Below are 12,647 nucleotides of genomic sequence, written 5' to 3' on the forward strand. Positions count from 1 at the left end.
GAATACATTCCTGGCTTTACTGTTTCCACTGCACTTATTTATTTTTAAAATTGGATGAAGAAATGCTTTCCCACCATCCCAGTTCACTGTAGGCCATCTGCCCAGGCAGCCTGGCAAAAGTTCAGTGCCACCAAAGCCACCTCCTTGAGGGCAGGAGGCACACAGGCATAAGTTCTTCAGTGGCACAGAAGCCCCCAGAGGGCAGGGATCTGGTCTCTGCACTGTGCACTGCTACGTCCCAGCACTTAGAATAGCACCTGAAAGGATGCCGGTGCACAATAAAAATTCACTGAGTAAATAGGGAGAAATGAAAGCTGTTCTCTTGAGAAGTGCAGTCGTAAAGGGAAGGAGAGACTTAGGGGTGGGTTGGGGGCCCGCAGTTGTACGGCAGAGGGTGGGCAAGACAGAAAACAGGAGGAGAAAAATGAACTAACAAGAGGGGCACACACAGCAAGCACTTGGAATTCTTGCGGACAAGATCACTGAGGGGCCTCCTTGTAGAGGAAAGACTTGGCACTTGGCGTGAGCCCTGAGAAGTAAGACATTTGGTAATTCGAGGAGTTCTGAGAAGGGCATTCCAGGAAGTAGGAAAAACATAGGCAAAGGAACAAAAAAGGAAGTTTTAAATGGAAGATAGTTTGAGGGATGCAACATCTAGTCCGCATTTTATTATAAAATATTTCAAACCATATGATGCCTTAAATTGACCACAAACTTTTTCAAAGTCTATGAACTTAAAAAGTCACATTTTAGTAGTCTTTCACATTTAATAGCAGCTAGCTTCCTGGAGTTTCCCTTCCAGAGCCAGAACAAGGCCAAGTTGAACAGCAAGATGGGGGTGGAATAGTCTCCGAGATGGCAGCTTCTCAGTAAGAAGCTTAAAATTTGTTATTAGAAAGAATTTCAGATTCAGGAAGGTCAGGGTCTAGTCCCGTTTTGGCAGTAACTCACCTCCTGTGTGGCTTTAGGCAAATCACTTCACCTTTTTGAGTCTCATCCTACATCTGGGAGAAAACTGAGGGAGTTGGACTACAGACCTATAATTAGGGTCACAACATATTTTATCGTCTAAAGGCACTTTGGAAAGTCAAAGAGGGTGCTATTCTTAATTTTGCCAGAACGACAGACATAATAACACTGATCCCAAAGAAACCAAGATGTACAGTCATCTTACTTAACTGCTTCAGCTCGGAAGCACCATCCTTCTCTAGAAACACCCAAGGCTCCCTTCATGCTCTCTAGCTGGTCCTGTGCCTGGCACATCCCAGATGCTCACTAAGCGTTTGCCCCATTTCCTTTTGGTGAGCTTTTCTGCATTCTTTATGTAATCAAAGCTATTGATCTGTTCTTCCACAACTTCACTGCCTTATAATAGTTGAACCATCCTTGTGCCAAACAGCTGCACCCTTCCTTCGCAGATTTCACATTCCGTATAGCCCCAGGTGCCTCTACTAGGAACAGTTTCTCAAAGAAGGTAAATATTTAGGTACAAACCCTATTCTTTTTCAAACCAAAGAATAAGTAGCCAAAGAATGTAATCCACTGGTCTGAAATTCTGCAATTACTCAAGGCCTGGGTGGGGGTGAAAACCTTCTCAACTAGATTGCTAATGGACCATTTTAACCAAGTATAACATCAAAGAGAGAAAAGTTAAAAAAACATACTCACCTATATACATCTGGCAAATCTTAGAAGCAAAGAAAACATTCTACATAGGCCGGAACTCTGATTACTCAAAACCAGGTCACCCAGAGCTGGCCTGCACATTTCCAAATACAGCATGTTAACGACTCGCTAGACTTTTAAAAGCTGATTGGGTTTTTTTGGTTTTGTTGTGTTTTCTTTTAAGGAAAGTGCATCCTGGCTGTCATATATTTTCTTTCAGCACTAATGATACTTTATGCCTTGTAGGTTTAAAAGTATTTGTCCAGTTATTTACTTTAACTGTAATTGAGTTGGGGGGGGGGAAGGGAGTGAGGGAGTCACTCCTTCCGTACCGAAGGAGACAGCCGCCCCTCTGCCCCTTCTGGAATGTTCTCTTGCTATTAATGAAAGAACTACAAATATGAGTCATACCCACGGGTTTACGGGTGACATAACTAGATATTCTGAGAACATTTCTCACTGAGGAAATGAACATCCATTCAGTCTATGGCAAGATCAAAAGGCAAGAGGGTGGAACAAAGGCTACAGAACGTCCCAGGAAAGGATCTAGCCTTGGTGTAAAAACTGGACATGCCGGGTTTACGGCCTACTCTCTTGGAATAATCTCAGAAACCAGCAGTAGAGATTACATAAATTATGAAGGAGACAGTCAGGAAAAGCTCTGCTGATAAAGAGCAAACAATCCTTATAAACACAGAGAAAAGGAAAACGTAAAGCAAAACCAACAACACTTTCTCCCTGACTAAAAAAGACAAAATCAAATCTTCATTTCTGAGAATTCTTTATAATAAGCAGTAATCTCCAAAGTGTTTAAGACTTTTTCATCCTCAAAGTCCTTTAAGGTCCAAAGGTCAGACATACTAAATTCTCTCTTTTAAGAGAGGCTTCCCCAAACAGAAGAGGTCTAGGTCTGTCTTCACAGGCCAAGGGGTTTAATCATTTTTAGAGTCAAAGAAATGCCCTCCTCAGCCCTGGTCTTGGGTGTGTCCCCTGCTGGTCACCTGCACAGACCAGCAAGCACTGCACCCACCGGAGGTGCCCTCCCCAGAGGGGAAAACATAGAGGAGCATCCTTGGAATGCAGCAGGACTTTCCATCAGTTTCCTGGAAGAATTCTGGGACCTTAGGAAGAGGTATTTCTTTGTTTTATAAACAAACAGAGGATGCCGCTCCTTTTCTTATTCATTCCCTCTGTTAGCTCTTGAGCGCATTTGTAATACTCTCTTTCGGCTGTTTTTAAATCTCAAATAGCTTTCTATCACCCTGCCCTTCTTGGTTTTCTTCACCTTTGGAAAAGTTACTTCTAGTGCCAAAAACATGAAATGAGCATTTATCGTTTTCATGTGGATGGCTTTTTTCCTTCTTTTTCTTTTCTTGTATCTCTCTAACAATCCAGGGACCCTGTTAAAATACTCTTAAAAAGTGGAGATTATCTCTTTGGGTTGGCTTTCGCTAAGATTCTGTTACAGTCTTAGGGTTGTTATTCAAGAGCTACTGATCCATTTTAATCACACCATGTAGGAGCCAAGTGGGAGAGGGTGAAGGAACCCCAGAGGACCAAGAATTAGGGAACTTCTCCTTTCCCTCCACTGTTCCACCCTCTGACCCAACATAATACCTGCCTATGATGATTGTTCTAAGAGGAGGTTTCCAGTTTCCAAACAAATTGGTCAGCTATCTCTAAGTGGACAAAATCGCAATGTAACCAAACAGGACCCTACAGGGCCTTCCCAAGGTAGACATCACCCCGACCCCGCCAAAACCCTCTGTTTTTGCTCTCTCTGAAGTACCTAGGTAACAGTATCTGATGCACATTTCCTGAGTTGTTTTACAGATGCTAAAACCACCACCAAATGGAAGAACTTAACTACTTGATGATCATGAGCCCCCAGACCGACTGGCACCTAAGGATTCATAATGTCAACCACCCTCTTACCTCAACACCAACCCATCAGAGAATTATGCACGAGCTGATCACATACCCTGCGACCCCCTCCCTCACGTGGCCTTGCCTTCGGGGATTTTGGGATTTTTAGAGTGTGAGTCACCCATCCTCGTTGTATTGGTGCCTTTACAATAAACACTGCACTTTCCTTCACCACAAACTGGTGTCAGTAGATTGGCTGTACTGTGCACGGGCAAGCAGACCCAAGTCTGGTTCTGTAGCAGCATGGGTGGACTTGACAGTTAAGCCCCCTTCCCTTCATCCTGTGTGAGGATGGACTGCCTACTAACTGCTGGTGAAACTGCAGGCGCAAACAGGATGGCTTCTGCCTCTGCATAAACTCTGGATGGGAAAGAGGGATCAACACGTGAGGGAGCCGTTGATGGAAGCTGCCCACCTTGGCTAGGCACAACGCTAACCACTTGCATGAGTGGTCTCACAACAGGAGGTGCCGATAAGGACACGGTGCTGCCGTGGAAAACTAACCAGGAGAATTTTCGGGAGGGGCCGAAAGCAGGGAGGAGATGCCAGCCCATAATGTGCGCCAACCTCCCAGAAATGGTCGTGCTAGACCCATCTTGGCTGAGAGATGCGAGAACCACCAGGGAGGACCCTGAGTCAGATCAAATATGGGCACAAGCAAGATGACTGGTCAGAGACAACCCCACAACTAACCCTATGACCATAAAACCTGAGACCGAGAGCCACATGGCAGAGCAGTCCTCCTGGGTTCCCTTACCCTGCTGTTCTCCGCCCAGGCACCCCTTCCCAATAGTCTTCTGCTTTGTCAGTACGTATGTCTCCTCACACAATTCATTTCCAAGTGTTAGACAAGAGCCCATTTTCTCAGGCCCTGGAAGGGGTTCCCCTTCCTGCAACAAACATATTTCCCCAAACTGAGTATCTATCTCTTTTGACAGAAATCACTGGTCTTTCTGCTGCCTGGTCGAAGGTAGGTGATACAAAATGACTTCAATTTCAGTACCTAAGAAAACCCAGGGCCTAGGATCACACTGCCAGTTAGGTCATATTCCTAGGGCTCCCGGGTCATAATTTTATCAATGATTAAAATAAAATGATTTTTAAAACACTGTAAATATAAAAGCACACCACCTAAAGCACAACACGCCCATCAGGAGTCATGGGGATGAAAATAATAATATCCATCTCTCAGGACACTGAGAAGATGACAGTGAGAAGACAAGCATCTGTATAAAGCACCCAAACCTATGCTTGGTGCATAACAGGTAATCAATAAAAAAAAATAAATAGTAGGTAGAGTTTACTGTTTTGAGGGAGTCTGTGGACCAAGGGTAATTAGGTAGGGAAGACCGACAGCCGATATTCTGAAACCCTCTCCTCGCACATACTTACTGAGTCTCAGCTCCCAGCAGCATCTCCACTTTCTCGTTCACGTGGTTACTAAGGACTGTCAGCGTAAAGAGGTGACTAGCAGAGTTCTGTCTTGAATAAAGCACTGTGGAACTGTTCTTCCCTGGAGAAGAATTAAGCTCTTCACTGTCACAAGACTCCACCAGTAGCTGATCTCTTAAGGAATAATCATTGACATTGTAACTTTCTTCACTGTAAGGAAGAGGGAAAAAGAACACAGTAATTCAGTGGATGAGACTGTGACATTATCGGTTTTCAAATCACATTTTGGGGGAAGGTGGCAGGGGAGGGAAGGAGGACAGGGAGAGAATGATTTATTTTATTTTTTTTTTTATTTTTTAATTTTTTTTTTGCAGTACGCGGGCCTCTCACTGCTGTGGCCTCTCCCGTTGCGGAGCACAGACTCTGGACGCGCAGGCTCAGCGGCCATGGCTCACGGGCCCAGCCGCTCCGTGGCATGTGGGATCTTCCCAGACCGGGGCACGAACCCGCGTCCCCTGCATCGGCAGGCAGACTCTCAACCACTGCGCCACCAGGGAAGCCTGAGAATGATTTATTTTAAAAATAGGAATTGGACTCTGAATTAATCTACTGATTATGAATCAATATAACCCTCCAAAATTAAACCTGTTAATTACTATTTTTCTGTAGTATACTAAATTGTATCTTACATATAAAAGCAATATTAAAAACAATTATTAGCACCTACTGTATAGCACAGGGGACTCTACTCAATTTTTCGTAATGGCTTATATAGAAAAGAATCTAAAAAAAGAGTGGATATATGTACATGTATAACTGATGCCCTTTGCTGTACTAACACAACATTGTAAATCAACTATACTCCAATAAAAATTTAAAAAAAACAATTATTAAACCCGCTAGGTTTTATTTTACATTTTCCTGGCATTTCCTTGCAACGAGTGAGACACGCGTGCATCATGGTAAGGCTTGAACAGCTATACTTCCTCAGCCTTACCCCCATCCGCAGGATAGAGGTCGTCCCAAACCTACTCACACTCTGGGTAGCGAAGCTGCACTAGCAGCCTCCAAACCACCAGGCACAGGAGGGAAGAACAGCCCCAGAGGTCTGCTTGCTTCCGGCAAGACGCCCAACCCATCCTTCTCTCTAACATGCATGGCCTCACCACCTGTTCAGAAACCACCAGGACTGATCCCGCCACGCCCTTTATCCCTGCTTTTATGCCCAAGACCGCCTGGTATACTTCATTCCCCTGAATGTACTGTCACCTGCACAGTGCTGTGAACATGCCTAATCGGGCCTCACCTCCCTAAGCCCCTCGGCTGAAGCATTCCCCTGCATCCTCTGGAAATGCACCTCATTTAGGGAAGCCAACAAAATCTTCTAAATCCTCAGCCTCTTCTCTGAACTCTCCCTTTACCTTGTTGCCTTAACAGAAACTTGGCTCTTCTAGAGAGCACAGCCTCCTCTGAAGGCTCTCTGCCTGCCTTTCCTGAGTCTCATTACTCCTAGACAATGATCGCTTTGTCCTCCCAGAAGGTCCCCAGCTTTGATGCTCATGCCATCAGTCTCTATCTCATCCCCACAGTCATCTCCAGGCCCTGGATCATGCCTCATCCTCACTCATGCGTTTAGTTACTGGCTTACTGTCACTCTCCAACACTACTTTCTTGAATTTCCATGTGGCAATCCTTCCATTACCCCAGCCTCTTAGTTCCTTGACTCAGTTCCAACAATCAACCTTGTCACTACCACCAACTGCAACCTCTCTGCCATCCCAACGTCAAACACCTCTGTCTAACCAGCCCCGCCAATCTCTTTGGCTCACCTCTTCTAATCCTCAACCTCAACAATTTTAACCCACCATTCCTACAACCCACTCACTCCACCACCTTTCCCTCCATCCTTAAACCCTTCATGTCCTCTCATTCATGCTTATTCACTTATCCAACTTGAATTTCTTGATACCTACTTACAATCACTCCTTGCAGACACACTCATTTCCTTGGCAAATCCCAACTCTGCTTAGATACACCTCCCCTCTATTCTCTACGTGTACTCTCAGTTGAACACGGCAGAGCTCAATAATAACTGCTGAGTAAATGGATGACCATGCAATACATTTTAATGTATTCTAGGAACCATATTGTATAATAACCTTACCTAATAATAAATGCAAATGTATGAACTCAGGAGAGCTAAGAGATAAAACAAAATCCTTGTGCCCAACTATACTAGGAATTTCAGAACAGGCCATTTTGTTCAAGATTTCTTAGAAAGTTTTTCATTCGGGGGTGGGCATCTGCCTGTCAACCACTCCCTGTAACTCTCCTTTAAAAACTTTATAATCATTTTTAAAATTTAGTTTGATAGATTCTTCCCCCTCCAAAACCGGCAAACACAGTTGTATCAACTATAAAAGCAAAACACTGCCTTTTGATCAAGTCTGTTTGTTGCTAGGGTAATCATCTGTATTAACTGAAAGTTCACATGGCAAGATCACCTCCAAAGCTCCCCTGAGACTGCCAACAGACCAGCACAACCATACTCAGAATATATAAAATATTTCTCATATCAAAATGAGGCTTATCAAAGGTCACATAATTTTTATAAAAGGAGGAACCAGGGTAACACACTTTACAAACAAACAACGTTATACTTTTAAAAGACCGTGTTTACCAGAAACAAAGCAGTCGATTTTTGGCAAAGCTGGTGTCAGGCTGCTCCCTGCAGGCCTACAAGCCTCGTAGCTGCCCAGCCTCGAGACCGAAGAAAGAGCGCAGAAACAGCGACAGAGACATCAGTGGTTTATTGGAGAGGGGATCTCACACATCCGAAACATCTGCGCCCTGTGCTGCAGACAGCAGGCGGGACAGGGCAGTCGTCTTCACTGCTCGGGTGGGGGAGAAGGAGGCTACCATTTATAGAGGGAAGTGACGCCAGGTGGGCTTATCAGTTACCAGGGAGACCAGCAGCTGGGGCACATCACTCACAGCCCCTCAGGTTAATGACTATCACAAGGGTAGATGTTTCTCTTTAATAAACTAGCAGATGGAATCATTCTGGCCTGATGATTAGAACAATCACTAGCTGGGGCAGGGGGCAAGCACGTTCCTGTGAGTAAGGTGTAGGTAGGTGGCACTGCTCCAGCAGGGGATGTACAGAGAACAAGAGAACAGCCATCTTGAGTGGCCTGACCATACAGCAAGTAAAGCTTATAATATTGTCTAGATAGCTCAGACACAGATGTAGTAAAACCCAGGACTCAGGATAAAACCAAAAAGTAAAAAATAAAGACAAAAGCAAAACCTCAACAACAACATCAAAAACGAGAAAAAAACAAGATGAACAAGGACTTGCCTGTTACTGTCTTCTCTCTGCACCTCTGAGTTACTCTTTCGGTCCAACTCACAAGTTTAAAAAGATGACCTTTTAGTTAAAGACGCCCATTTCCAGTTAAAGATAATTCTGCTTCAGACAGAGAAATCCAACCTCCTTAATGCTGTGCACATGGGGTATGTAGGCAGTGCCCTAAATAATGACAGTGCAAAGGTATTCTTTGTATTCCCAAAGAAATAAAAGGCAAAGAAATCTCTATGCCATAAAGCCATCATTCAAGATGACTCAAGTTCCAAAAAGTCTTCAGCGTAAAGTGGCCTTACTTACTAGGTAGTCCCCAGTAGAATTCAAGACGAAGAGTTCACAGGAAACTAATGTAAACAAATAGGAAAAAACTAGTTAGGTCTTTTTTTCCCTCTTAATTTTCAGAGTTCATATTTCTCCCAGTGTTTGCCTAAGTACAAACAATACCAGCTACTGTTGTTTCATCGATGTGTTGAATCTTTGTCTTCGGCGGGGGGGTGGAATTAGAGACAGAAGAAGTAGACAAGTTAATAGAATGTTTTTTTAATTGTTCTCTTAAGCCATGACAACTACAACGCCATTAAGACCTAGGGTGACCGTTTGATCCAGTTTACACCTGTGGTTCTCTCAGGTGTCCGGCTGGGATGATAGAGAGCAGCCACTTTATTTATAGCTATGTGAGTTCACCTCAAGGTATCCGCGTCCACACACCTGCACATCTGGGTCACTGAATGTGCCTGCACACAGAACCTCCCCACTGTTTTGCCTTCTGTATCCAAAATAGGATGCAGGAAACAAGTCTGCTTTTTTCTTTTAACTGATTCAATAGCAGTCACCCAATATCATTATTTCATCTAGACCTGCAAACATCTTCATTCTGTGATACACAATGTCCACCGCTTCTTCACTACTCCTTTAATGAATTTAATATAAAAAACTTGATTTAACAGTAGTCAAGTAAGTGGATGATTCATCCCTGTCAGCTATTATTCAAACCCAATGGAATAAAAACTGAAAAGGAGCTCACTCTTGCTAGCGTGTTTGTGCTCTCTCACACACAGACACATTCACACACTTAATCTCATAAAGGTTCAAAATAATATTTTCCCCTCTCTAAATCTGCTAAATACTGAGTGAAATTCATTCTCCTCATGTCAGCCAGCACCTTTGTCTCTCTCATGCTAATACAGAAGGATAACTGTTAAAATATGGGCTTAAGCAGAAAGAAGAGGAACGAATCCACAGTCAGATGCAGCCATTTACAACCCCACTTCCTCCTCTGCCGACCCACTTACTGTGTCCAGTAAGTACAAAGAGAGCTCAGCTGGGCTGGGGAAGATGCTCCTTTCCTAGGGAAGTTGATGCTAATCAGACTTCCCCATGTTTGTTTCTTCCATTTAACAAACATATGGTTTACACAGTCTCTGAAACAATTTGGATCAAGCAATTAGGAAGTTAAACTGCTCAGAAAAAGGCAAATGGAAAAACCACCTTTCCTCGCACAGAGAAGTTTATATGTAGACTTCCTCTGATTGTCTTAGACGGGCTCCAAGTTTACCAGCTGCTCATGAAACAACAGAGGCTCCTATCAGGCGCAGCAATCCAATCTATACAAGCCTGTTGCTCTGTGGTATAAACAATGATGGGTCTCCCTGTTGAAACCCACTTGAAAGTCCTAGTAACCTTTGTTGAGATTCCTTTCTTTTCTTAACAAGATAAAAAACTATCAGTAGAGAACAGGATATGGTGGTAAATAAGTACCTCAATTATTCTTCCCTTGGAAGGCGTTCTTTGTTAAGCAGCTCGATAGTGTTTGGTTCTACGACATGCTACCTAACAGCATGGGCTGAAAACTGATACACCTTTTTGTGAATAGTGGATTTCTTTTTTTTTTTAGTTAATTAATTTGTTTATTTTTGGCTGCTCTGGGTCTTCGTTGCCGTGTGCAGACTTAGTCTCCAGTTGCAGCGAGCGGGGGCTACTCTTTGTGGCGGTGCGCGGGCTTCTCATTGTGGTGGCTTCTCTTGTTGCAGAGCATGGGCTCTAGATGCGCGGGCTCAGTAGTTGTGGCACGTGGGCTCAGGAGTTGTGGCTCACGGGCTCAGGAGTTGTGGCTCGTGGGCTCTAGAGTGCAGGCTCCGTAGTTGTGGCGCACGGGCTTAGGTGCTCCGCGGCATGTGGGATCTTCCCAGACCAGGGCTGGAACCCTGGCAGGGAAGATTCTTAACTGTGCCACCAGGGAAGTCCCAACAGTGGATTTCTTAAAGTGATTATTACGGAGCGCTTTGAACTTTCTCTCCCACAGATTTCTATAAAGGTGGGATTTTTCATACTGGGCATATATTTATTACTTTTAAATCAGGACAGTATTTACAACTGCATACAACATACATACATTTTTAGAATACCAAAGCTGCATATGTACATACTCAGTAGTGAGTGCAGGGTGACAGACACCCAGCTCCACTCAGGACTTACTCTGGGAAGGAGGGGGAGGAAGAAGGCATGATGATGAAGAGGCTTTAGGTATACCTGCAGTATTATGTCAGGGCTGTTGTTTAAAAAGAAGGGATATGACAGTGATGTAGCAAAAAATTTATATGTGTTAAACACGGATGATAGGCATGTTAGTGTTCGATAATTTTCTGTATGTTTGAAATATTTTGCAATTCAAGGTAAAAAAAAAATTTAATAATAAATGCATAGACGTGAAGACTATCATCATTCCACGTATCTGTGGATGCCTGAGGGTATAGGTGAAGGGACTCTTGGGCGATGGAATTTTTTTGGCCCTATAAACAGCTGATTATTTGCATATAGCATCATTGACTGAAAATATAAGGCAAGAGTGAATTCACTAAAGTGGCTGGGTTAAAAAGAAAAAGGCTTTTCTGAGACTTCCCTGGTGGTCCAGTGGCTAAGGCTCTACGCTCCCAATGCAGGGGGCCTGGGTTCGATCCCTGGTCGGGGAACTAGATCCTAGATCCCATATGCCACAACAACAACGACAACAAAAAGATCCCGCAGGCTGCAACTAAGACCCAGCGCAGCTACCTAAATAAAGAAATGAATAAATAAGTGTATTTTCCATATATGAATGAATAACACTCAGAAAATATAATGGTAGAAGTGATCTTATTGATAATAGACACAAAACCCACAAAATATTTAGGATTAAACTTAACACGTTTCTCCTATATGAAGACAGCTTTCAAATACTTTAGAAGAAGGCCTGAATGGATAGAAAAGTTTGATATTAAAGAGGTATCAATTCTTCCTAAAATAATATGTAATTTTACCACCATCTCATTGAAAAAAATCTCAGGATTTTGGGAGGCAGCAAGGACAGGGAATAGTCAAGCTGATTCTAAAACATACAGAAAAATAAACATGTAAGAACAGTCAGATTATGAAAGAAAATGAGAGTGGACTAACCATATGATATATTAAAGACATATTTTAAAGCTACAGTAATTCAAAGACTGAGACTGATAGGTATTAGCTGACAGACGGACTAGTGAAACAGAACAGTGGCTTCACAAATTGACCCCAAATACATCTGAGAATTTACTACATGATATAAATGACATTTCAAATCTGTGGAATACTGACGGTTTAGTCAACAAATCATATTGGGACATCTGGAGAAACATCTGAAAAATTTTTAAAAGCTGGCTCCCAATCTCACTCCATAAACCTGGGTACTTCCTTGGGTCCAAGCCCTAGGTACATAACAGTCATGAAGAAGAGGTAGTGATGGAACAGGTCTTTCTGTGGGGCCTTGTGACCAGGGGGTTGCTTTCACACATGCAAATACCATCGGAAGGGTTCCCACCTTACCCCTCATGAGCAAACATCTTACGTTAATAAGGATGACCAGGAATGAGAAATAGGTTAGATGACCAAGATGGAACCAGGAATATGAAAGCAAAGATGGAGATGGGGAAAACGAGAAGAAGGATTAGACTATAAAGACCAGCTTTCCTACCCTCCTGCTCCAGTCAGCCTTATCTGTGAGTTGTCTCACCTTCCACCTTGCGTTGCTCTTGAACTTTCTTTCAGAGCCAAAATCTGACAGATTGGAAGGAGAACTTCCAATTCTTCCTTTTGTAAAAGAGTTAAATTTAAAAGAAAAGATGCTAGTAAGGATTATCCAAAAGAAAACACAATGATTTTCTGGCTCTATCGTCAAAAGTAACATTTATTTTTCACCTAGTCGGTATCTCCTTTTCCATAGGCTTTGTTTAAAACATTCACACAGTTTCCCGGTGCTGAAAAAAATCTTTACTTGAATCTGCTT

General features: G+C 43.2%; 1 protein-coding gene across 5 annotated transcripts in view; it reads right to left on the reverse strand.

Moving 5' to 3' along the window:
- ARHGEF26 (Rho guanine nucleotide exchange factor 26) overlaps nt 1-12,647 on the reverse strand; it is a 181,122-nt gene that overhangs the window by 47,229 nt on the left and 121,246 nt on the right. For 4 of the 5 annotated variants that reach the window (XM_027092789.1, XM_027092791.1, XM_027092787.1 and 1 more), the window contains one exon: nt 4,984-5,193. In XM_027092789.1, the coding sequence (XP_026948590.1) occupies nt 4,984-5,193 (210 nt within the window). Of the gene's footprint in view, nt 1-4,983; nt 5,194-8,650; nt 8,695-12,647 lie in introns of those variants that run through there. The other variant, XM_027092793.1, reaches the window with a different exon arrangement.

This window comes from Aethalodelphis obliquidens, unplaced genomic scaffold (genome assembly GCF_003676395.1).
Source record: "Aethalodelphis obliquidens isolate GAN/ISIS:26980383/991018 unplaced genomic scaffold, ASM367639v1 scaffold81, whole genome shotgun sequence".
Classification (NCBI taxonomy): Eukaryota; Metazoa; Chordata; class Mammalia; order Artiodactyla; family Delphinidae; genus Aethalodelphis; species Aethalodelphis obliquidens.